Genomic DNA, 26862 nt, shown 5'->3' on the forward strand with positions numbered 1-26862 from the left:
TCCTCAGTTTAGCTGCGAGGATGCTGTGGGAGACCGTGTCAAACGCTTTACTGAAATCGAGATAGACCACATCCACAGCTTTACCATCATCTATCCACCGGGTAACATCCTCATAAAAGGCTATCAAGTTGGTCGAGCATGACTTCCCCTTGGTGAAGCCATGCTGAGTGCCCCTAATGATCCCCCTATCCTTGATGTGCCTAGAGACAGCACCAAGAACAAGTTGCTCCATCACCTTTCTGGGGATGGAGGTGAGGCTGACCGGTCTATAGTTACCCGGGTCCTCCTTCTTGCCCTTTTTGAAGACTGGAGTGACATTCGCTTTCCTCCAGTCCTCAGGCACCTCTCCCGTTGCCCACGACTTAGCAAAGATGATGGAGAGTGGCCTAGCAATGACTTCCGCCAGCTCCCTCAGCACCCGCGGGTGCATCCCATCAGGGCCCATGGATTTATGGACGTCCAGGTTGCTTAATTGGTCCCTGACCCAGCCCTCATCTACCAAGACAGATTCCTCCTCTATCCTGACCTCTTCTGAGGCCTCAGGGGTCCGGGGCTCCTCAGGACAGCCTCCAACAGTATAGACAGAGGCAAAGAAGGCATTCAGTAACTCCGCCTTCTTTTTATCCTCTGTCTCCAGGACCCCCACCTCATTCATCAGTGGGCCTACATTGCCTCTAGTGTTGGCTTTACCTGCAATGTATTTGAAGAAGCCCTTTCTGTTGTCCTTGACCTCTCTTGCAAGGTTTAATTCCAAGGAGGCCTTAGCTTTCCTAGTTGCCTCCCTACATCCTCTGACAACAGACTTATATTCCTCCCAAGTGGCCAGCCCCTCCTTCCACGATCTGTACACCCTCTTCTTCCACTTGAGTTTGCCCAGCAGTTCCCTGTTCAACCATGCAGGTCTCCTGGTACCCTTCCTTGACTTCCTACTTGTTGGGATGCTCTGATCTTGAGCTCGGAAGAAGCAGTCCTTGAATGCTAACCAACTATCTTGGGCCCCCTTACCTTCTAGTACCCTGTCCCATGGGATTTCCCCTAGCAATTGCTTGAAAAGGCCAAAGTTGGCCCTCCTGAAGTTCAGGGTTGTGATTCTACTAGCTATTCTGTTCCTGCCACATGAGATCCTGAACTCTACCATCTCATGGTCACTACAACCAAGGCTGCCCTCAACCTTCACCTCTTCAACCAGACCCTCCTTGTTAGTGAGGATAAGATCCAGCAGCGCTCCTCTCCTAGTTGGCTCATCCACCATTTGCATCAGAACGTTATCATCAATGCACTGGAGGAACCTCCTGGACTGGGGATGGCTGGCTGAGTAGGCCTCCCAGCAAATATCAGGGTAGTTGAAATCCCCCACAACAACCAGGCCCTGTAATTGCGAGACTGCTCTCAGCTGCCTGTAGAAGGCCTCATCACCCTCCTCATCCTGATCCGGTGGCCTGTAATAGACACCCACAACAGTATCACCCCTGCCAGCCTGCCCCTTAATTCGTACTCACAAACTCTCAACTCGCTCCTGATCCGCCCCTGGACAGAACTCAATACATTCTAGCTGCTCACTCACATAAAGAGCAACTCCACCACCTCTCCTTAGCGGCCTATCTTTCCTGAACAGGACATAGCCATCCATGACCACATTCCAGTCATGCGAGGCGTCCCACCAAGTCTCTGTAATTGCCACTAGATCATAGCCCCCCGACCGAACACGGATTTCCAGCTCCTCCTGTTTATTCCCCATGCTGCGTGCATTGGTGTACAGGCATTTCAGGGAGCGAGCTGGGCACACCGATTTCACCCCAGGGGGATGGGAGGCCTCCTGGTCTACCTCAACACTAGAGCATTGCTCCATTTGGAGTTCTCATACTGTTTGGCAAGCGCGCATGCAAAAATCAAAGCAGTTTGTAGGCACTGTGCATCCACAACAAGCTTAGGGAATGTCTGGAGAATGTCTTCGAAGCTGCAGACTGGTTCTGCCAGGGTTTTTTTTTTTTATTCTGGAAAGCAATTGCCTCCAGCAGGCATAGACTAGTGTGCTTTGTGCAAGGGGCTGGCTGTAGAGATACTCAGCTCCCATTTGATCAATGCAGCTTCCAGAGAGAATTTGCCATACTAAAGAATGTAAGATTTGCATCTTAGTCTGGACGAAATGAACTCTGACCTCCACTCATCTCTGTTTTTTTTATAGTAAGAATGCTGTAAGCACTATACAAGAGAGAATTGTGCAGCAGAAACTACTTTGACTGTAGAAATTACTGAAGATGTCTGTTACCAAGTTAGTGTAGGAATAAGGAATTTTCAGCTTTAAAGCTTGAGCTTTTCTCTTAGACAATAGCTCTATTTTAAAACTGCTGTCCAAGAATTTCTTTCTGCAGTCATCTGAGGAAAAAATGTGTCACACATACTACGGCGATGGAAATGCAATGAATATGAATATCAGAACCACCTCACTATCATTGCGTAAGTCAAGATAGGGCAGCAGTTCATTGTGAATGGTTTTAATTAGGATTGAGATCAGCCATGAACATGTTACCATTCTTTTGGTAATAATAGTCTCCCCAGCAAAGGCATCCATTTTTGCAGAATAAATGTTTTTACTGAGTTCCAGCAGAAGAATTTCTCCTCCAAGTATTAAGGGATGATGAGATAAATGCATATCATACTCCAAGCATGTCATGTTAGAAGATAAGCAAATAGAATTAATGATATTTTAAAATAGAGTATATAAAGATAAAAGCTCCACAGTATATGAATCTGATTAAAGTGCACATTCCTTGATAATAAGATTTCACTTTGGCTTTTTTCCTGATATTTGGAAAGAATTATTATCGTACTTGATGCTATACCAAAACAACTGTTCCAAAACAACTGTTCCAATTTGTTAGTTTTTTGCTTAGGAGAGCATCAAGTTAGTTGTTCAAGACATTTTCCATCACACTCATATGCTTTGGGCTTTCAAATATTATATCATTTTTGAAGTGAGGCATTTGAAGAGAGGTCAAGTAATTTCAGAAATCAAAGAAACACATGGTTTCTAAATAAAATGTACTTACTTCTGCATGTTTTCTGATCCTCTTTTAGTACATATCCCTCCTGGCATTTGCAGATGTATGAATCGTCATTATTAATACAAATATGTTCACAACCATGGGTAACTGATTTGCAGACATCTTTATCTAGGAAAAATGGAAATATTTATATGTATTCTATTTAAAATATTTATAAATTCAAAGACTCCAAACATTATATTTGAAGAATGTATGACAAAGGAGTATAACATCTTTGTTTATATAGCAATGCCAGGGAAGAGTGGTGACAGAGATATTGAGTTACTTACTTCGACATGTTTTCCCATCTTGTCGCAGGACAAAACCCTCATGGCACTGACAGCTGTATGAATTGTTGTTATTAATGCACACATGTTCACAGCCATGGTCAATGGATTTACACAGGTCTTTATCTGAGAATTGTTAAGAGAATTGTCCTATTAAACCATTTCTCAAATGCAAAACTGGCATGAACAAGCTTTGAGTGAAATTAAGTCTGTTATTTCTTTTATGACTGAAAAGACATATTCCTCATAAAAGTTTCAGCTACTCACTCCTGCAGGTTTTCCTGTCTCGCCTCAATATAAATCCCTTGTGACACTGACATGTGTATGAATCGCCAGTTGGAACACAGACATGTTCACAACCATGGTTGACTGTTTTGCAGATATTTTTACCTTGGAACAACAAAGATTATATTTAGCATAGTTAGCTAGGTAAGTAACTTTCACAAAACGTAAAAGTTATGGCAATAATCTTCCATGAAGGAGTTCACTTCCATGAAGATGATTCTATTATAAAGACACAAATAACACACTACAGTTGCATAGTGTGTTTCATTAACAGATCAGGAAGTCCAAAACAAAGATTAAACAACTTACTCCTACAAGTTTTCCCATCTTCCCTCAGTATGAAGTCCTCATGACACTTGCAGATATAGGAATCATCAGTATTAACACAACTATGCTCACAGCCATGGTCAACTGAGTTGCAAACATCTTTATCTGAGAAGAGAGGATGGAATTTGTGAGGTGAGGTTCATTAGGGAGAGATAATATCTTTTATTAACCAGCTCAAATAGTTAAAAATCACAAACATACATGTGCAAACACTCACAGCCACAACACTTAAAAGCCTCAAATAAAAACATACTTTTATAGCTCAGGCTACTCACATCTACATGTCTTTCTATCTTCCTTCAGTATGAATTTTTCGTGACACTTGCAGATGTAGGAATCTTCAGTATTCACACAAACTTGTTCACAGCCATGGTTGACTGAATTGCAAACATCCTTGTCTGCAAACAGAAGAGTTGGTAGTCAACATACATCAGCAGAGGCCTCGATTAATGTGTAATTCATCAAATTAAGTTCTCATGCTACTTACTTCTGCAGGTTTTCCCATCTTCTCTCAGTAGGAACCCATCAAGGCATTTGCAGATATATGAATCATCAGTATTAACACAAACATGTTCACAGCCATGGCTGACTGATTTGCAAAGATCTTTATCTGAAAACAGATGACAGCTCTTGCTGGTTAATGCATTTCTACACAAGCATGAGCTGCCGATAAAAAGTATGCTGATAAATATCAGACTACTTACTTTTGCATGTTTTTCCATCTTCTCTGAGCAGGAATCCCTCCTGACACTTACAAACAAATGAATCGCCAGCATTAACACAAGCATGTTCACAGCCATGGTTGACTGACTTGCAAATATCCTTGCCTGGGAATAGTTGTTAGATAATATTTAATGTGATTTGCTAGTTAAACTTTTTTTATAAATACAAAGACTGTGGGGGTAATCCCATGAGCAAAGAAAGATGGAAGCCTGCAAACTGAAAGCAAATCACTGGCTAGTTAAACGATAGACAGCTTAGCTTACATGGAGCATGAGTCCTTTACCATCTGAGCAGAGAGAATTGCATGGTTTGGATGGCCTCCCACTGACAATAAATAATTTTAGGATTAATCTGACTAGATTAAGGAGGAGGACTTTACATTAAAAGCAGTAAGAGTGAAAGGAGGGAATAATTTAGTACAGTCATTTAGCACAAATTCATGCTGGTAAAAACAAGATTAAGCAGAACGCCACAGGACATGAAGCAAAATAATTCTTTAACATCCTTACATCAATGCCAAGAGCCTGCATAAGCAAACCCCAGAAGAACAGGAACTACTCATTTAAGAGGATAAATAAAATCTAACTGGTATTGCTGAAAATTGATGGGAGGATTTGTATAAAAGTGCAATGTTAAAATCAGTTGGTTAAAACCTCTTCAAGAAGGACAGACGGGGAGAAAGTACAGAAGGAAGCGGAGCCATCTATCAGTGTTCCCTGTTTCTTTTTCACTGCAACACAAAAGAAAATATTCTCAATGCCTAATGGAGAACTACCTTTACATAGAAAGTAGAACAGTACTGACAGCCAAGTTCAGACTGACTCTTCAGCAAAATACTCAGGTTTAATGTGTAGGCAAGAAACACATTTTTACAAGAACTTCAGTCTGAGCCAAATTACCTTCAGGTCTCATGCTGCCAATACAAAAATTCCAAAAACTACTACAGAGGACAATCTTCTAACTCAACAAGCGTTACATTTAAGACATGGCAGTCTAAACTACATCCCATTATAGCAGATAAAGAAGAAATTATCATGTAAGTAAAAATTAACATCTGCTTATACACAGCTGTGTGCAACTCAGAAACATTTGTTGTTTATGAACAGAATCACACAGAATCACAGAATGTTAGGGATTGGAAGGGACCTCGAAAGATCATCTAGTCCAATCCCCCTGCCGGGGCAGGATTACCTAGACCATATCACACAGGAACGCGTCCAGGCGGGTTTTGAATGTCTCCAGAGAAGGAGACTCCACAACCTCTCTGGGCAGCCTGTTCCAGTGTTCAGTCACCCTCACTGTAAAGAAGTTTTTCCTCATATTTAAGTGGAACCTCCTGTGTTCCAGCTTGCACCCGTTGCCTCTTGTCCTGTCAAGGGATGTCACTGAGAAGAGCCTGGCTTCATCCGCATGACACTTGCCCTTTACATATTTATAAACATTAATGAGGTCACCCCTCAGTCTCCTCTTCTCCAAGCTAAAGAGACCCAGCTCCCTCAGCCTCTCCTCATAAGGGAGATGTTCCACCCCCTTAATCATCTTCGTGGCTCTGCGCTGGACTCTCTCTAGCAGTTCCCTGTCCTTCTTGAACTGAGGGGCCCAGAACTGGACACAATATTCCAGATGCGGCCTCACCAGGGCAGAGTAGAGGGGGAGGAGAACCTCTCTTGACCTGCTGACCACACCTCTTCTAATACACCCCAGGATGCCATCAAATACAAACCAGCAGCAGACATGGCTATTACTTTAAAAGGATGAATTTTACACAGGTGAAAGCAAATATAAGCCAGAGTATTTTGGGATGGGGGGGGAAATAATAAAAGAAGTGAATGATTGCACTATTTAAAGTTATTTTACTAGATACCCCCTAAAAATGTAGTCCCATAATCTAAGACTAATGCCAGAGTAGTTAAAAAAGCAACTTCATTTAGAAATTGAAAACAGCTATAAGATTTGAATAATGACTGAAAGAAAGGAACATTCATAGTATTTACTGAACATGAAAATATTAGAAATTTGAAAACACTGAAATAATAAGACAAAGGACAAGGGAATGCATGGCCAACAAAATGGATAGTATGAGTAAGTTATTTAAAGACTGTCAGGAACAAAAAGCATTCTAACAATGTATTGTTAATTAATAGATAGAAATGGTAGAATTTCCAATCTTAATGCAAAAATGTTAAAAATATTTAGTGTATTCAGATCTGAACTTATGAAATAGGTTACTGATGATATTGTTGAGTTTCATCAGCTGAGAAGTAGGTCACATAGCACCTACTGAACACACACATTTTTAAATCAGTAACTCCAGATAACTTGCAGCAGAGTTGTAAAAGAGCTGCCTGAAGAACACCTTGGATGCTCAGTGTTATTTTTCAGTAACTCCTAGAACTCTGAGGAAGCCCCAAAACACCGAGCATTCTCCATCCCCAGTGTATACACACACACTGAAAAAATACTATTGTTCCAGTTTTTGAAAAGGATGAGTAGTTCATTGTAAGCCTGTCAGCTTGACATTGATCTGCATTAAAATAATGGAATAAATAGATAATATGGAACTTGATTCAGAGTAAAATCAAAGAAAGAGAATTAATATCAATCAACTTAGTGTTATGGAAAAATAGATCCTGGAAAACTAAATAAATATCTTTTTTCATTGATTATGAGCCTGGTTCATAAAGCTCATGCTGTTCATACAATGGAGCATTCAGTAAGGCAGCAGTCTTGGTATTTATTTTGATTAAGAAAACAGACTACAAAATCAACATTATATGGATTAACACTGGCTAGAGAGGTCTTCAGAATAAATTGTAAATGGGGGAACATCAAGTGGCTTGCTTTCTAAGAATTTGCCCTGCTTCTCTACTACTTAACATTTTTATGAACAGCCCAAAAGAAAATACAAAATAATCACTGACAAAGTTTGTAGGTTACTCCAGTTTTGAGAGAATGTCAAATAAAAATAGAGCAGCTGCCGATATAAGGAGATATGAATCTTTTTGCAAGCTAGATAACAGCAAATCATACATATTTTAAAATAGCCAGAACTAAACTTATACATTTAGAAACAAAAAATGAATGCCGTACTTACAGGATGTGGGACACCTGTGTGACTGAGAGTCTTAAACAGCTCCTGATCATGGTAGAAAACTAACTGAACGCAAGCGCTAGCAGAATATTTTAGTTACAGACTAATGCTATCTTTGGTCACAAAAAAAAAAATAGATTAAAAAAAAGAAGAGGATAAAAAAAATAGGTAGATTCAAATAAAAATTAGGTATGTTATAGTTCCTCTACCCTGGACCCTGCTGTGTCTCCTATTAGAAGACTTCGTACCACTGTGGTACCCCCACAAAGATGCTGATAAATAATAGCAGAGGTTTGAGGGGAGCAAGAAGAGACTTATGAAAAAATTAGAAAACATACAAAGAGCCTGAAGGAGTTTCATCTCCTTATCAGTTAGAAAAGAACATGCTAAGAGGTTAAGTTAAGGAACAGGTTGAATAATGACCTGCATGAATATGCAGAGAACAACACAGTGGCAATTAGAACTTCAGCCCATTGAAGTTAAATGCAGCAACATCCTATGCTTAAGATAAAACTCCAACATACTCAATCTAGAAATGAAGTTCACATTTTAAAAGCTACATTCAAACCTTAAAATTCGCTGATTTTCTGAAATGTATCTTTAGTTCAAACAATAATTAATTCATAGAAGTCTTTTGATCTATAGAGACCACTATGAATCAGTGAAAAATCTCCTAATAAAAGGAAAATAAAATTTCTTCTTTTATTCATAAACTACTTACTTCGGCATGTTTTCCCATCTTGCCGTAGTACAAATCCATCATGGCATTGGCAAGTGTATGAATCGTCATTATTAACACAAAGATGTTCACAGCCATGACTGACTGATTTGCAGATGTCCTTATCTAGGAATAATTTAGATTGTATTTACTACAGTTTGATGAATGACATTTCCAAAACTTTAAAGACTAAAAGTAATAAGCTCCTAGTAAATAAAGAATTTGTCCTCCTTTTTGTCAGGCAAAATCCCCTATAAGAAGACCTACCTCTAACATAATATGTTTCTTCTGTAGACCTCTGAGTGCAAAAAATACAGTAACACAAATAACTTACTTTTACACATTTTCTTATCTTCCCTTAACACAAAACCCTCATAGCACTGGCAAATGTAGGAACTATCGGTATTCACACAAACATGCTCGCAGCCATGGTCAACAGAATTGCAAACATCTTTATCTGGAAAAAAAAATAAGGTTGCTGGTATTTAAAACATGTCTATGAATGCACAGATTGTAAAGGAAATCTTCTATTAAAGATAAGCATACTTACTTCTACATGTTTTTCCATCTTCCCTTAGTGCAAATCCCTCATAACACTGGCAGATGTATGACTCATCAGCATTAACACAAACATGTTCACAGCCATGGTCAACTGAACTGCAAATGTCTTTATCTGAGAATAGTTGATGATATTTAGTTAAAGCACATCTACAGCGAATGTATCAGGCAGGGAGAAGTAATAGCTTTTATTAGGTCTACTGATATCACTGGAAGAAATGGGCAAAAATTTAGGCAGCAAACACTTCTAACTCTTGGTGCCTGAAAAATTGTGTGTTTTGTCTCCAGCCATATCAGTTTGGCTATTGAAATACACTATTTCTGTCCACAGAATCTCTTACAAGATTCTGGCAGGTATAACAATACTACTCCTGTATTATAACAGTAAACTGTTGTTGTTGTTGTATGTGTTAGAACACTTCCACAAATCTATATACTGTAGATAAAAGTCTATGAGTAATTATCAGAGTACTTACTTCTGCATGTTTTCCCATCTTCTCTCAGCAGAAAACCCTCATGACACTTGCAAACATACGAGTCATCTTCATTAACACAAATATGCTCACAGCCATGGCTGATTGATCTGCAGATGTCCTGTCCTGGCAATGATTGATATAAATATTGGTTTTGAATGAAAACATGTTAAAAAAATGTAGATATCAAAACGAAGTTTTATTCTTTTCCAGTAAGAAGTGAAAAAACCCTTTCTCTCCTTGCCTGATGCACATGCAAAAATGTTCAATAGATACCAGTCACTCACTTCTGCATGTCTTGCCATCTTCTCTCAATACAAATCCCTCGCGACACTTGCAGATGTAGGAATTGCCAGCACTAACACAAATATGCTCACAGCCATGGTTGACTGATTTGCAGACATTTTTACCTGGGAATAATTTAATAGATAAAAAAATTTGTCAGTTAAGGGCAAGATGTTCAAAGTCTTACAATTCCCAGCTACTGAATGTTCTTATCCTTGCTAGTATACTGGACTCAATCCTGCAAATCATTTATAGCACCTGCGGTCTTTCTTTGTTGTAACAAAAAGGTACATCTTTGTCCTGCTGATTTTATAGCCTTAATGTCAAGGAAAACTGCACTGTTCCTGTTATAGTTTGTAGAATTTCACGTGTCCCTAGCATGCAGATCAGTGACCCACAGGGATTTCCAAAGGCACCTAAATTCCACATCCACATTTCAAGTAAACTTTCTGGTGAGAAACAGATCTTCTACCATCATCTTTTTATCTTCAGTAATGAACCTACTCAGACCTGAGAGAGTTAGGCTTTTTTTCCTCTGTGTTTAAGTTCAGAAGGTGTTTGTCATTATTCTGTAAAGTAGGATTACAAAAGTTCCGTGTATGTGGTATTTAAGGGTAGTGAGAAAGACAAATTATATGATCCTGCTGTGAAATTCTGGAAAATTGTCAGCTATAATTGGACAAGCAGATGTTCAGTGGGGTTTTCTGATACAGAATTTAAATACAATTCATATTTCAAAATAAAATAAAATACAATCTATTAATTAATGTTAGATAAACTAACATCTTGCTTTCACTTTCTTCCCCACACCCTTTATTTTCCTGCAAGGACTTCAAAATAGAATAGAATAGAATAGAATAGAATAGAATAGAATAGAATAGAATAGAATAGAATATTTCAGTTGGAACGGACCTACAGCGATCATCTAGTCCAACTGCCTGACTGCTTCAGGGCTGACCAAAAGTTGAAGCATGGTATTAAGGGCATTGTCCAAATGCCTCTTAAACACTGACAGGCTTGGGGCATCAACCACCTCTCTAGGAAGCCTGTTCCAGTGTTTGACCACCCTCTCAGTAAAGAAATGCTTCCTGAGGTCCAGTCTAAACCTCCCCTGGTGCAGCTTTGAACCATTTCCATGTGTCCTGTCACTGGATACCAGGGAGAAGAGCTCAGCACCTCCCTCTCCACTTCCCCTCCTCAGGAAGCTGTAGAGAGCAATGAGGTCACCCCTCAGCCTTCTTCTCTCCAAACTAGACAAGCCCAAAGTCCTCAGCCGCTCCTCACAGGACATTCCTTCCAGCCCTGTCACCAGCTTTGTTGTCCTCCTCTGGACACATTCAAGGACCTTCACATCCTTCTTAAATTGTGGGGCCCAGAATTGCACACAGTGCTCAAGGTGAGGCTGCACCAACACTGTGTACAGCAGAATAATCACCTCTTTTGACTGGCTGGTTGTGCTGTGTTTGATGCACCCCAGGTGGCCAAGAAGGCCAATGGCATCCTGGCCTCTATTACGAATAGTGTAGCCAGCCGGTCTAGGGAAGCGATCGTCCCTCTGTACTCGGCACTGGTGAGGCCGCACCTTGAATACTGTGTCCAGTTCTGGGCCCCGCACTTCAAGAAAGATGTTGAGGTGTTGGAGCGAGTCCAGAGGAGGGCGACCAAGCTGGTGAAGGGTCTGGAGGGTCTGACCTACGAGGAACGGTTGAGGGAGCTGGGGTTGTTTAGCCTGGAGAAGAGGAGGCTCAGAGGTGACCTTATTGCAGTCTACAACCACCTGAAGGGAGGTTGTAGTGAAGTGGGAGTTGGCCTCTTCTCCTGGGCAACTAGCGATAGGACAAGAGGGCACAGCCTCAAGCTTCGCCAGGGGAGGTTCAGGTTGGACATTTACAGAAAGGGTTATTAGACATTGGAATGGGCTGCCCAGGGAGGTGGTGGAGTCGCCATCTCTGGATGTGTTTAAGAAAAGACTGGACATGGCGCTTAGTGCCATGGTCTAGTTGACAGGGTGGTGTCAGGGCAACGGTTGGACTCGATGATCCCTGAGGTCTCTTCCAACCTGGTTGATTCTGTGATTCTGTGATTCTGTGTGATTTGCCCCCTTGCCTGCCAGGTCACACTGCTGACTCGTATTGAGCTTAATGTCAACCAGCACCCCTAGGTCCCTTTCTGCAGGGCTGCTCTCCAGCATTTGGACTTGTTAAATTTCGTCCCATTAATCATAGCCGAATGCTCCAGTCTGTCTAGATCTCTCCGGACTTCTGCATGGACAGAACTTTTCACTTGCTTTTAGAGTGTCGGTACTTTTTGAGACAAGCAGAATTTGTCTCTTTTTGCATGGAATAACAAAGTAGGGTGTTGTTGTGATACACAAATTGAGAATAAGGAGCTTTTCATTTGTCATGGTAGTTATCTATATGGATGACTTTAATTTTTTTTTTCTGTAAATGTTTTTTAACAGCAGATGTTGATGAGATCTATGGATATTATTGGGATTACAGGTACAGAATACTTAATGCCTGTGTGTTTTTCAGAGACTTATCCATGATTCTTCTTTGATCACTTAGTGATCAGATCTATAAAAATGAAGAAAAATTTGCAATGAATTTTTTCTTGATATCTGCTACTCATCATAACTGCATAATGTAGCCAAATGTGTAATGCAATTACATCTCTTTTGCAATCATCCTTATCCCATGCTGGACAAAATGAACTTTCCATTAGTAATATTGCAAGCTTCATGCTGTATAAGACTTTGTCTTATACAAAGAAACATTATGTATTTTTGCCCTGATTTGAGAAGAAAATTACAGGTGTCCCATATAAGGATGTAAGTCAGAATAAAGTAGTTTTGGATCTACAACAGTCCAATTTCAGGGCTACTTTTTAAATGGCACAGACATTTAGTGTGTGATTCAGGTCCCTAAATGTATGCATCCAGTATCACTTTAGATGCCTTAGCACATCCAAGATATTGACATACTGCTGGCAAATATGACATCAAAGGGGAAACTATGAACTTTTGGAATCCTCAAGCATTTAAAATGACACTGGACATCAACGTTTAGGCAATCAAATCCTACCTTGCAGATTTCTTCTATGTGTGTAATAAAAATCTAGCTCTGAGCTGCTGAATAATAACTTACGTTTACATGTTTTCCCATCATTACGAAGCCTGTATCCTTCAAAACACTGACAAGTATAGGATCTGTCGCCATTTACACACAAATGTTCGCAGCCATGATCACTCAGAGCACAATAGTCAACTCCTGTAGGGGCAATTGAAGTTGTTAAAAAAATTTAACAAATAATGAATCAATTATTTTTCATCTCTAGTATTTGCATGGCATATAAGCAAGTAAATGCAAATACATTGAACTGCTTAAACTATAATCCGGTTCCTTACCTGATAATATACACAGAGTTGAGAAATCATACTTTCCTATGCTTAACACAGCTCAACAGAGTTCACGTCTCAGTACTTACAAATTGAATTTAAAAAAAACAAACCAAAACACTTTAGCAATGATTTTATATAAGACACTGGCAAAGACATAAAAGCTACCTTGTGAACGTTCTTTAAATGCAGTCTCTAAATGGCCCAATGTGAAGGTGGCAATCCCCAGAACTCACTTGTGTGCCCGACCCAGCTGCTGTGACAGCAAGCAGAAAACCTCTCAGGGACCTCAGTAGGCTTGGCTTAGACTAGTCAAGCTTTTGCAAAGACTTGCAAATGACAAGTACTGTCAAATATGCTCCATTTTTCATCTCAAATTTCCTAAGTGTTTCTTCTCTGTAATACAAAGACACAGGACTCCTGGGATCCTGCAGGCAGCACTTGCTACTGTCTATTGGCTACACACACAGTGTCACTCATTTTTTTGTAATTAGTTGTCAGAGTAGAAATCTGTTTACCATTCAGATGTTCCCACAGCTGTCTTAAGATACTTGTGCCTGTGTATATGACACCAGAATTGTAATTCCCAGATGTTTTCCCATTAGGAGTGGTATATGTTAGGCACTAATCCGTTCCATTCAACTGCTCATTCAGGAAATCCCAAGGTGCCAAAACTCTTTTCATGATAGCCTAAAAATGTCCACAAGGTTTCAACAGCTCATCTGGAGCTCAGATCTCTTCCCTAAATATATATGAGAGGGCTGTGCTGGCAAAAAGAAGAGCTATTCAAAAGGGCTCAGTTTCATTGCACAGAGGGATTCCAGAAGCCACAGCACTCTTAATGCTGCTGATAGGTGTCCAAGTATGTCCTGGAGGAAAATAACTCAAGAGTGAAAAACAAAGGAAAAGGGATTTTCCATTTGCAAGTTGATAAAACTCCATAGTTTCGCTGTTTCTAAATTTCCAGTGGTTCTTTCAGATAAATGTCTAGCTAAATTTTTTCTAGTAGACCCTATAGCTGTTGCATGTACACTAGTTCTGCTTTTGCATTACTGCCTGCCCCTTTCTAGAGAGCTGCAGTGGCAGACATAAGCAAAGTCTGTCAAGGTATTGGATGGGGATAAAAACTTTAGTATGGAGGCAAAGACAGGGTTAAAGACAAAGACAAATTGACTTTGCTGATTTGCCTCACTTCTTCCTAGACCATTTTTGTCACTGAGCACTTGCAGTTTGAGTTCTGTTAAAACTGTGTTGCCCAAGTGCAAGAAAAGGAGCAAACTCTGGAGCTGCTTCAACACTCAACAAGCTTGAAAAATAATGTACCTCCAAAATCTGCAGAAAAAGTGGCCAAAACTTTCTCATCAAAGAGGTCTAGGAAAAGTCAACAGGTAAAATGCATTCACATTACTCTTTGCCTGGCCCTTTCTATATATTATTCTTCCAGTGAAGGAGGCAATTCGGCTATTTGCAAAACTGCAATGATTCTCAATGATCATCAGATTTATAAAGGGTGGAGAGCTGTCAGGGCGACTTTTGTTCACTTATTAAGGGTTCCCATGCAAAATGCAAAGCTCAGTGTGGGACTCTCACTTCTCCTCCTGCCCCAGGTAAGCTGATGCAGTTTGCCGGGGGGACACTGCTGTCAAGAGGACCTGTCAGTCAGACACATTTCTCATGTGACTGAAAAACTGTCCTCAACACCTGGGGATAAGCAGATCTTCCAAAACTTTTCTGAATATGTGAGGATTTAGAGTTATCTTTACAAGTATCCTTTCCTAAGTCCTTTTTCTGTCTGTTTCTGCTTTCAAGTCATTATTAAAGTATAAGAATAAATGGAAGGTGTGCCCTCTTCCCTGTATGAAAGCAGAAACCTTTCCCAGGTGAGCCGAGATCAAGAAGGTTCTCGCAAGACTTACGTGTGCAGGTTTTTAGGTCCTCATTGATGACAAATCCTTCAGAGCACTGACAGACATAGGACACATCAGTATTTAGGCACAGTTGCTCGCAGCCATGATTGCTCTCAGCACAGTGGTCCACTCCTATTGATTTGTATTAATAATTGAAGAAATTAAATTGGAGCCTTAGATACATACCCTATGACACTGTAGTTAGTACACAATGCCTTTGCAGAGCAAGGGAAAAAGATCAATACAGCTTTTTATTTAGGCAGTATCCCCACCTATTTGAGTAACCTGAGTTAATTAACAACACCTAAGGGAAATGAATACAACAACCCCACTTGGCAGATAACAAACTTGATGAAGTGCAGATCTCCCTTGCCAAAAATCACAAAGGGAAACTAACACAAAGTAGAGTGAAGGGAGAACCTTGAAGTCCCGCCTGGTCTTACCAGCAGAATTATGCTTTCTTTCTTTAAAAAGCAAGACTTCCTCTTTTGTTCACCATAAAATTTTCTCAGACAGAAAGTATGAATATTAATAACTCTTGAAATAGAAATTATGGCTTTCATATTATTTCATAAACAGTAAATTCTTTTTCAATAGGACAAGAAATCACCAATTTAAAACTTTAACCTGCCAACAGGTTCAAGCAGTTAAAGCCTAGTGGGGGACAGATACATATTATGAGTGTAAGAGTGTCTTAATATGTTCATTTTCTTTGATTTTTCCTATTCCTATTCCAAGTAAGATAAAATGGAATATTTTTTTTTTAGTCTGGTATGCAACTGGTTGTGTGAAAGATGAAGGGCGGGGAAAGGGAGAGAGAGAGAGAGAGGTTTGAATTGGGTTTAAAAATTACATTGTCTCATAGAACGGACAGCAAAGCAGTAGGGTGAGATATGTGCACTTGCAGATGTACTATGTAATCTGCTGACTCTGTAAACATAGAAAAAGCACATTTTAGGAAAAAAGCCATATACTGAACTTCCTCATAATAATTTATTGCCGACTTTTAATGGCTATTTTTAGTTATACAGGCTCAAATCACTTTAGCTTGATTAAAATAGTGGAGTTCCCTCAGCCACAAACACAGTCTCATATGTCTCTATTTGCAAATCACTTACAGATGTGAACAGGCATGTCTGCAGCTATTTGTTTACATTAAAAAAAATCCACACTTAATGTAAAATTACTTAGTTCTAAATATTGCTGTTTATTAGTTTATTTAACTAAGCAACGAGTTTGCAGTAATTGGTCCAGATTTACCATTATACATAGATAGAGATAACAAGTGAAGCTGAGGTGTCTGTTTTTCCTAGCTAAAACAAGTTCCAGCTGGAACATTCTCTTTTTTCCAAGGGTTTACATCATCATGAAGAGGCTTGTGTAACTTCTCAGAGCACACAAAAAATGTGGAAAAGAAAAAAGAAAATAAAACCCCCCAGTATTCTCTCTGAAAAATTGCATCTGTTTGGCACTGTCTTTTACAATACAAACACCCACACTAACGTGGATTTTAACACTTAAATACTTTGGGTTCTCATGATGAATCTTTTAAAACACTCTTTCAAAAGAGTGGAGTAATCACAAAGTTGCTAATTGCCAGGCTTTAGAAATTAGTATAACTGTAAATTCAGTCATCATGTGTGCTTCATTACATGTGTAAAAAAAATGTAAGAAGGGAAGGGGACAGGGGAAGGCTCAGTATTTTTAAAAACAATAAGTGTCTTGGGTTATATTAATTTTTAGATATTCAACTTGCTAAAAAGTTCTGAGCTCTTGCAACACATCCAAGTTTCCTTAAATACGGCTTTATCACAAACAGTTTATTTTAAAATAATTACTCCCTGGCCTACCAACTTTTTCTTAATTTCAGTGACTGAGTATTCCTTTGGAAAAATATGTCATAAGTACATCAGGGAAAAATGCTGCCAATATTTTAGATGATGTGCAAAATGGTTCTCTGCAATAAAAGTATCTTCCAAAAACTGGGTGACGTCAAGTGAGCAATGTTGTTGGGTTTTTCTGGTGCAACACTGATCCTTTGTTTAGTAACGTTCTTATTAAAAGAGGACACTTTATTGAACAGATCACTGAAAGTGTAAACATACGGAAGGGGGAAGTCTCTACATATCTCCACACATCAGCATACATCAGTGTCAGGCGTGCTACAGTTTACATAGCCCATAGCAATGATACAGACGTTCAACAGCAAAGCACTGCCTTTTTCTTAGACACCTTGGCTGAACATATTTTCCCAGTTATTTGGATCGGAGATGATGATGCTTTAGTTCTCTATTGGATCAGGGATCTCACTATAGCATTACTTCACTCGGCCTGGCTCGTGGTGGACTTTACAGTAACATAGGTTTGCATAGCTCAGAAAGATCTCAAAAGGGGCCCAGGAGCATTTTCTCATTCTGTTCACACCTCGCCCCACTGCAGTAACCAGTCATGAGACACACTCATTTCTGCACGTATTGCCGTCATGTTGTTGGGCGTATCCAGGATGACATTTGCACACAAATGACTCTTCCATGTTAACACATGCATGTTCACAGTCATGCTGACCTAAAGCACAGAAGCTTACTTCTGTGGAGAGAAAAACAGTGAAGAATTCAGCCAGACATGAGGGCTTCTGGAGTAAAATGGCTTAGAAAAACTCACTTCTCTTAAACAATACTGGATTCCGTGCTTTGGACACCTGTTAAAGCTGATAGTGAGCCGAGGATCTGAGAGCAGATTGCAAATACTTGGCTATGCAAGACTTCACTTTGACCCCCATAGACCTGCTCCTGTAGTCATCAGAAGTGGTGAAGGAGGAATGCCTGGTGCTAGTCAGCAGTGATGCATTCTCCCTGATTTTTAAAGAGGGCATGTATGCAAATGTTCTGCTTTATTTTACAAGCTTATCTAACATAAGCCTTGTTATAACAAGATTTGGAATAGGAGCTTAATCCTGGAAACATCACCAGGTTTACAGCCAAATCGAAAGCCCCCTAAGGTTAAGGAAAAATACCTCAAATGGGAATTACAATTTGCCTTTAATTTGCAATTACATCCCTGGCAATAAATATTCTACACAATGATGTTCTTTTGCTCCTATACTCACCAAGGTACATCCAATCTATAAAAACCTGAATGTATTAAAATACCATATAGATAATAAAAAACAGAGTAGCATGGATTGCTGTAAAAACGGCACTGTTTAGACAGAGATGCTTCATGAGAATGCATCTTTAAGACTGAAATAAAATACAGTTCCAAAACGAGATAAATTTTATGAGCGTCTAGAAACTAATTATGTTGCTCCAGGCAAGCTTCTTATTCATAAAATATCAGCAGTACAATTCTCCCCTCCAAGAAATGAGTCATCAGATCAGGCTAGTTCATTTTGCTGAATATATTCTCTTTAAACTTTAACAACATCACATTGAAAATATGCTGTGATTCCAGGCCCCCACTCAAGAAGAGCTGTAACACGAAAGGCTTTTAAAAGTAAATAGTATGTGTGGTTTGTTTAGAACCCTGACATTGCTGAGGCTGCTTTTACAACTTTTTTTTGGAAACTGTGAGATTTCGTGTGTGACTTTAAGTTGATTTTAATAGCTACATTACCTATCCAACACTTTCCCAAGCTAATGAAATACATCTGTCCTTGGCTAAACCAACTGGGCAAAGCAAGGTGAATTTTTTTTTTTTAAAGTTGTTCATGTCACTACAAGACAAGGTCAGAAAGTTTCAAATAAGTAATGAACTTATTGGTTTTGAGCAAAAAACCAGCAAACAGTGTATTTTTCCCGCATGACTGGCTCAGTTAAAATTCAAGTTTATAAAGAAACATTTGTTTCAACCTTAATTATAGAGAAAACTTTCATCCTTTTAGGAGGGAAAACATTCACAGCAGGTTTAAGAAATAAAAGCAGATGAACTTTATTATGGCCAAAGGATTACTCACTTCTGCATGTTTTCTTATCTGGATTCAGTCTAAACCCTTCTTGGCATCGACAGAAATAGGAGTCATCTGTATTAACACATTCCTGTTCACAGCCATGGTCCTGAAGAGCACAATAGTCTGGTCCTAAATGGGAAAAAATTGTGTCAGTGAGGAATAGAATTCCTCAGAAATAAGTCAGGTAAAAAGCAGTTACTTCATTTTCTTTTCTTTAGCCTTTTTTTTTCTAGGCACCATTCTGACTTTTTACCATGTTGTTTCAAACTATGAAAATAAAATGTTCCTTTTTCCAAACATTTGCTATACTTACGTATACATGATATGTATACTTCAATGAATTCTTCGAGAACACATGCACTACACACAGCAGAGAAGTTAGAATCTTAAATATTTCTTAACATTTTGCAGCTAAAAGTCCTATACATTGCCTCATCAAAACCACCTCTTTATTTTACTCAGAGCAAGTTAGATCTGATCTGTAATAAATACATAAACATGCTTTTGAATGCCATTCATTAGATGAAAGCAGACCATCAGGAGCGCTGGTGTTTTAACAGCTCTGGGTGTTTGCTACATAGTTCTTCCATTTAAAATGCTCACAAAAGAGAAGATGAGCAAAGTCTAGAAACAGCCACTACTTGTGTATAAAGTACCTTAAAAAGGAAAGTAATTGTGCAGTAAGCACTGGGATATTTACCACATAGTGTTTACTATGACTGATGAAGTCAAAGAACCTGACATTCACTTAGATGCAGTGTCTGGCCATCACTTAGTTTTACATCAGTGGAGTTAACTAATTTATACTAGTGAAAGAATGGTTATCCCTTAGCACTGCTAAAAAAAAGATAAACAAGTCAAAAATCAAGTCAGTCACATTTTTAAAGACATCCAGGCACTTTTGAACATCTCATTACACAACCTGAAAACTGACGTTCAGAGGTTAATTATTATTCCCAGAGGTAACTGGCTTCCTGAGGCAGGAACTGTTCTTTCCTTGTATGTGTGGCGAGCTAATACAATTGAGCCTTTATATATGATGAAAGCCCCTAGCAATAATAAACCACCTATAATTTCAGGACAAACACAGTCAAATGTGACTTTCTAAGAAAACCCGAGAGGAGTATTTTATCATTTATGAACTCCACTTCATACATATATAGAACATTTCCTTTCTCAAAGCTTTTTATGACAGCATATGCACATACACATATACATAATGCAGGGATATCTTATCTGTTTACTAAAAAAAATAATTAGAAAATATGGTTTGTTCAAGAGTGCACTGAAGAGACAGAAACCAAAAAATAGCATGTTTGCACCAGAGGAATATAGCTGTATGCCTTCTGCACCTACTCAGTGCTGCATTGCATTTACCTGCTCAAATCCTTGCTAATTCAAGTGTGCAGGACAGACTTTTCCTGGGTAACTGATTCTGAAGACGACCACAAGAGTTGAAAAATAGGTATTATTATCTTTGTTGGAACCTTGAGGCTATTATGTTGGGAACACTAAAAAAACATTTCACAGGGCTTCATTAACACAGTCCAGATTTAAGGATGCTAACAGAAGGCCTCCACCAGCTGCAGCTCAGGTGAACCCACCCACAACTCAAACAGGGGCTTTCCCTAAAGAAAGAAAAACATTTGAGGCTCAGCACCCCTAAGCACAAGCAGAAGATACCATCTGTTCTGTTCAGGGGAGCAGCAAGAGAGGCAGAAGTCCCCTTAATAGTTAACTTAGTAGCTAGAAATGACCTCTACCTGCCTCACTGATAATCTGAATTTGCTGCTCTCTTCCAGCCACACACAGAGTACTCCATTGGTGTTGGCAGGGTTGCCCTCATGAGCCGTGTTCCTTGTATATCATTCTAAGAAGTTTGGAGTAATTCCCAGAGAAAACATTTGTCAGATATGCATGACTGTATTGATAATGTACATTTTCAAGCTTTTCTTTGGAGCCATGAGCACGAAAGCTTACTTTTTATTTTTGAAAATGAAAGCCAGGACTCTGAGATAATCACAGGATCTCGGGAGCTGGCACCCCAGGCCTGCTTGCTGATACAGAGATCCGGTCTGGCATGGGTGTGAGTCTTGGCCAGTTTGTGATCATCCCTGAGATTCAGTACGTAAGCCAAATATGTAGAAATTTATGTTAAAGGTTTTAAATATAAAAACATTTTAAATCCAGTGATCTCAAGTTTGTTTCTTCATGTTTATGCTGACTCAAAGGCAGTGTGATTCATATTATATGGGAGCTAGGGGACACTTGCTCTGAAGAGCTCTCGTGCTGTCTTGACTTTTGCAGCATTAAGAGCTACACGGTTCTTTCATTCATGCTTTACTTTATTAGCAAGGCTCAGAAGATATCAAGTGTAAGGAAAAGTGGCTTAGTAAGTTTTATTTATGCTTAGATTCAAGACATGCATCTTGAAAGAGAATGATTTGACATAGTATTTGCTCATTCCTCCCCGACCACCCCTTAATGCCTTCTTTGCATCAGTCTTTAGTAGTAAGACCAGTTTTCTCCAGGTACCCAGCCCCCTGAGCTGGAAGACAGGGATGGAGAGGAGAATGAAGCCCCCATAATCCAAGGGGAAATGGTTAGTGACCTGCTATACCACTTAGACACACACAAGTCTATGGGGCCGGATGGGATCCACCCAAGGGTACTGAGGGAGCTGGCGGAAGTGCTCACCAAGCCACTTTCCAGAACTTATCAGCAGTCCTGGCTAACCGGGGAGGTCCCAGTTGACTGGAGGTTAGCAAATGTGACACCCATCTACATGAAGGGCTGGAAGGAGGAGGAACTACAGGCCTGTCAGTCTGACCTCAGTGCTGGCGAAGGTTATGGAGCAGATCATCTTGAGTGCCATCACACGGCACGTACAGGACAACCAGGCAATCAGGCCCAGTCAGCATGGGTATAAACCAAGGCAGGTCCTGCTTAACTAACCCGATCTCCTTCTATGACAAGGTGACTCGCTTAGTGAATCAGGGAAAGGCTGTGAATGTTGTCTACCTGGACTTCAGTAAAGCCTTTGACACTGTTTCCCACAACATTCTCCTGAAGAAACTGGCTGCTCATGGCTTGGATGGGCGTACACTTCGCTGGGTAAAAAGCTGGCTGGCTGGCCAGGCCCAGAGAGTTGTGGTGAATGGCAAGTTGGCCACAAGTGGTGTTCCCCAGGGCTCAGCATTGGGGCCAGTTCTCTTTAGTACCTTTATCAACGATCTGGACGAGAGGATCGAGTGCACCCTCAGTAGGAGGAAAATACAGACACTTCCATAAATTTGTGTCAAAGCTGTGAGCAATCACCTTCTAGAAGTGGATGTCTCTTTCCCGTGATCAGATGTACAGCCTGGATTAGATGCTTTCTTTCTGAACATTAAATTTCAGTGAAATAGCTACCAAGTATAATACACAAAACAGTCTATAGGTTAACATAGTCTCCCATCATAAAGACTGAAATGCCCCCAAGGCTGTAAAAAGCACAGAAATGCAGTGATATATTGATGCATTTTTTGAGAAATAATGTTTGTACACATTATTCAATAATATGGGCTAAATTCACACTGGAATCAGCAGTTCCACTCACCTACAACTAATGGAGTTTGTCTGCTTACAGACACAATAGTAACATTTCTTTATTAAGATCCATATTTTTGAAGAAAGGTACCTAGGAATGTACATTAAGGTTTTCCTTTCACATTTCCTGAAAGATCCCCCCCGCTTTATATTTGCTCCCAGCTCTGGTAATTTTTGAGCTTGTTAGCCCAGTAGCAATCAAATTTGACAAACAACAAACAAGCAAAACCATAAGCTTATTATAATCTGGTGGAAACATGGAAGCTTGGTAGAAGATACTGATGTTGCCAAAGCTTTGGCATACTATCAAAGAGCTCACTCTTGAGAAAAATCCATAGGAAAATAGGCTGCAGTGTTTCCTCTGATTGTGGAACTACTCTATTTAATTTAACTTGTCTTACAAACCAAGCTTATTATAAATTGTCTTGTACAGACTTGTTTGTTTACCCAGCTAGGGAAATGATACTCTAACTGAAAAATCTGGATAATTAAAGAGACCATGCAAGACAAAGCTCTGGGCTTTTACTGTTGAAAATGAGCCTGGTTTCATGCTAAAAGCTTCCTGTTCATAGGAGGGACCCCTCCCCCATAAAGCCAAACTGCCCCCCAAAACAACTTGCATTGCTTTCAAGACCTTTGGCTTCCAGGGCACTCCAACATTTTCTATACCTGACGCATTATTTAGTGTTCCCAGGACCAGTGGGAGTATTACTGCTGAGAACTGGAAGACAGAAATACAAACCATTCATAATAAAACCTTATCACAACTTACTTCTGCAAGTTCTTTTGTCTGGATTTAAAATGAACCCTGGGTGGCATCTACAGTAATAGGAGTCCTCAGTGTTAACACATTCATGTTGGCAACCTTGGTTATCCAAAGCACAGTAGTCTACAACTGAAAAAGAACAAGACCAACATGTTCAATTACAAAGACAAAATTAGAACTAGTATGTATAGATATTATGGTACTAGTCATACACAGTAACTATAAAAAAAGGAAAAGCTGACATAATTTCTGTCCTGAAGAGCCTTTCTGCAAAAAGTAGTGCACTTTCAATACCAGTAAATCAGATTCGATATAAGTCCTGGATCATTTCTCCTACCCTTTGAACATTTATCAGTTCTCGGATTGTCAGGAGCCTTCTCAACATGTTTTCTCAGATTTGGAAACCATGCCTCAGTCAGTAATTCTGTCCAGATGTTCACAGCGTAGACCAGGGCGTAGCAAAGTGTTTGATATAGTTCTGTCTTCTGTCTCTCCAGTCCCAGTCCTGGAATTGCTCTACTTTTCCTTAGGTCCCTCCCAGCTGTATTAGTTCTCAAGATGTGTTTCCATAGCCTGAGTATATGAGAGACCCACGGCAATACCTTCTACACCAAGGACTGTCACAGTAGATTCATTCCCTCTAATGTGCTCTAGATTCATCCTGTACAAAGCAGTTGCACTATGAAGCCTGAGAGCTTCAGGCTGATATTCACCGCTGATACTTTGTTTATATAACACCTTTTGTATGACAGAAATAAAATATCATCGCTAGTCCAGTCACTTATTTCTTAAGTCCAGTCATTTATTACACAAAACCATATTTACAAGACAGATTGCCAAAAGGTAATAAGGCAATACTTTAGAGTTTACTCAGTCAAGCCCATTCAAAAGTGCTAAAGAAATGAAATTATTTTCTTCTTTTATAAATTTCTTTGCAGGTTAAGCTGTTTCTTCACAAAGAAACTCTAGAAGAAATTAAAGATAAGTCACAAAACACGTGTTCTGTCCCCAAAGAGCTGTCAGGCCCACGTTAGGCAAGTTTACCTGATTCTTTCTACAGAAGACAGTAATGTGCTCAGCTTCACACAGACTTTTAACGAGATAGCTCCCTGTTCTTTGCCAACTGAGTAATTTTTTCTTTACTTTATACTGCTGAGCCTCCCGAATTGCTTTAAGAGGCAGTAATTTGTTTTAATGAAACCAGTTCCTTCTTCAAGAGCCCCGATTTTGCAAATCATGAGTATACTCAGGTGTGCTAAGATATTCAGTCAAGGTCATCTAGTCAGTAATGTGGATAATCCATTTTGTTACTTTGAAAGAGTTCTTTACCCTTCAGAATATTTGTGTTGAATCAAGTCAAATTAGACTACTTACTGGCTACCATGTGAGATCATTTTCCTGGCATGTGCCTTCCTCTATCCAGACTGAACAGCTTCATATAAAAATGTATTTACTGAATATATATTTCAAGGATATAATGTGTCATACAATTAGTCAGCTTTCCTCTTAAATTAATTCTAACCACATGCACATATTCAAGTGTTTTAAAAGACACATTAAGAAATAAGTAGGCCAAGGAATATATAATTTTTTTCAGTCTAGCATCATACTTGGGAAACAGCCCATATGGATCGCTCCATAAAATCACCTCCTCTTCTGCATTTAGACCCTGACAAAATGACAATAGCTGCAACTGCCCGACTAATGATTATAAAGTTGAGAACAGAACAGAATAGAATAGAATAGTTGCAGTTGGAAGGGACTTACAATGATCATCTAGTCCAACTGCCTGACCAATTCAGAGCTGACCAAAGTTAAAGCATGGTATTAAGGGCATTGTCCAAATGCCTCTCAAACACTGACAAGCTCGGGGCATCGACCACGTGTCCTGTCACTGGATACCAGGGAGAAGAGCTCAGCACCTCCCTCTCCACGTCCCCTCCTTAGGAAGCTGTAGAGAGCAATAACATTACCCCTTAGCCTCCTTTTCTCCAAACTAGACAAACTTAAGAGTCCTTAGCCACTCCTCACAGGACATTCCTTCCACTCCTTTCACCAGCTTTGTTGCTTGAGATACAACTAAACAGGTCTTAGAATGTTTTATTATCAACATCTGAGCAACTATGACCCTAAGCACTTTCAGATGACAGTCTCTTGAGAGAGGAACTGTGCCTTCTTATGGCTATGCAGCTGCTAATGTACTGTGGACAGAAAGGAAAAAAAACCAACAAAATAAATAACTAATTTTTCCAGGCTTGCTTTTCTCCATTTATGGCTTTCTGGGGACCTCTTACCCACAGAAGTAGGTCTGCTGGCCTGTAAGAATAATGAGCATATAAATTTAAATACTGCCTTTCCAGTAACACAGTTAAGAAGTGAGAACATTCTCTTGACAGTTGCTTTTGGAGATAAGTTTTATTCCCTTTTTTCAATAATTTTTAAATACAAATTGCCCTAATTCCAGACAGGCTTAGCCTTACAGACTGGCACTAGTAATTGACCTACAAATTCATTTCACTTTTAGCTTCATGTTTCATTTTGGTGGTACTTGCTTAGAAGGGAAACTTGCCAGGAGCATTCCAGTCAGCAAGCAGGTAAGTAAGTTGCCCATGGAGTTAAATCTTCCTGAAAAGACTGAGAAAAATTATAAATCTATATTTCTTATATTGAAGTACTGTAATCCTTTAGTTGGTATGCAGAAAATATACACAGTTGGTATAAGAGCAAAGTAGAATAATATTTTCCTATTTTTTTAAGTTTTATTATTTTCATATTTCTGTACTGAGTCATGAGATATACACTAGTATGTGAACACTTAGAGATCTCACTGTTTTTAATGTTAGCCCATGCCTATTTCAATAAGAAACTTTTCTAAGGGATGACTTAATGACCTTTTTAGTGAGCAAGCAATTAATTCAGTTGTCATCTCCCCATGTTTGTTCTACCCTGTTTTTCTTGCTTGGAATTAGTTGGTAAGTGACAAGAGCCATCTTTTACTTTCAGTTACCAGTTCTGCATTCTGGGTGCTCACATTGCCCTCTCTGTAACTGTGGACAGCATGGGTCACCTTTCTCTTGTATTGTTGTTTTACTCCTATGATGTTTATATAGGTTATTCAGGCTAAGGAGAATGACGTAAGTCAAGGAGAAGGGTAGAAGAAAAGGGTAGGAAGAAAAGATGACAGAATAAGCAAAGGCACAGGAGGATAAAAAAGAATGTGGAGGAAGAGTAGAGCAGACTCATGGAAGACCCCTAAGAACTTAGAAAGCAGCCAAAAAAATGTAGCGGTGCCAGGACTGCTGAGAGGTGCCAGCAGCCAAACCACTGCCAGGAGAAGAGGTCTGAAGCCCAACAGCTGCAGCAATATGGAGACAGTCTAGCACCAGCGCCAGAAAAGAAAGGACAGTATGTGCAGCAACACCAAGAAGGTGGAGAGACTGAGTGTTCAGCAGCATGATGGAGAAAGA

At 39.6% G+C, this 26862-nt stretch overlaps 1 protein-coding gene across 1 annotated transcript in view; it reads right to left on the reverse strand.

Moving 5' to 3' along the window:
• MATN2 (matrilin 2) overlaps positions 1–26862 on the reverse strand; it is a 78429-nt gene that overhangs the window by 13658 nt on the left and 37909 nt on the right. Inside the window, exons 6-21 of the mRNA XM_068395766.1 lie at positions 23402–23524; positions 19048–19170; positions 15105–15227; positions 12938–13060; positions 9794–9916; positions 9510–9632; positions 9026–9148; positions 8810–8932; positions 8479–8601; positions 4648–4770; positions 4431–4553; positions 4219–4341; positions 3926–4048; positions 3599–3721; positions 3335–3457; positions 3051–3173 (exon numbers count right to left, since the gene is read on the reverse strand). Coding sequence (XP_068251867.1) covers positions 3051–3173; positions 3335–3457; positions 3599–3721; positions 3926–4048; positions 4219–4341; positions 4431–4553; positions 4648–4770; positions 8479–8601; positions 8810–8932; positions 9026–9148; positions 9510–9632; positions 9794–9916; positions 12938–13060; positions 15105–15227; positions 19048–19170; positions 23402–23524 — 1968 coding nt within the window. The remainder of the gene's footprint in view (positions 1–3050; positions 3174–3334; positions 3458–3598; positions 3722–3925; positions 4049–4218; positions 4342–4430; positions 4554–4647; positions 4771–8478; positions 8602–8809; positions 8933–9025; positions 9149–9509; positions 9633–9793; positions 9917–12937; positions 13061–15104; positions 15228–19047; positions 19171–23401; positions 23525–26862) is intronic.

Source organism: Nyctibius grandis, chromosome 3 (assembly GCF_013368605.1).
Source record: "Nyctibius grandis isolate bNycGra1 chromosome 3, bNycGra1.pri, whole genome shotgun sequence".
NCBI classification, from domain to species: domain Eukaryota; kingdom Metazoa; phylum Chordata; class Aves; order Nyctibiiformes; family Nyctibiidae; genus Nyctibius; species Nyctibius grandis.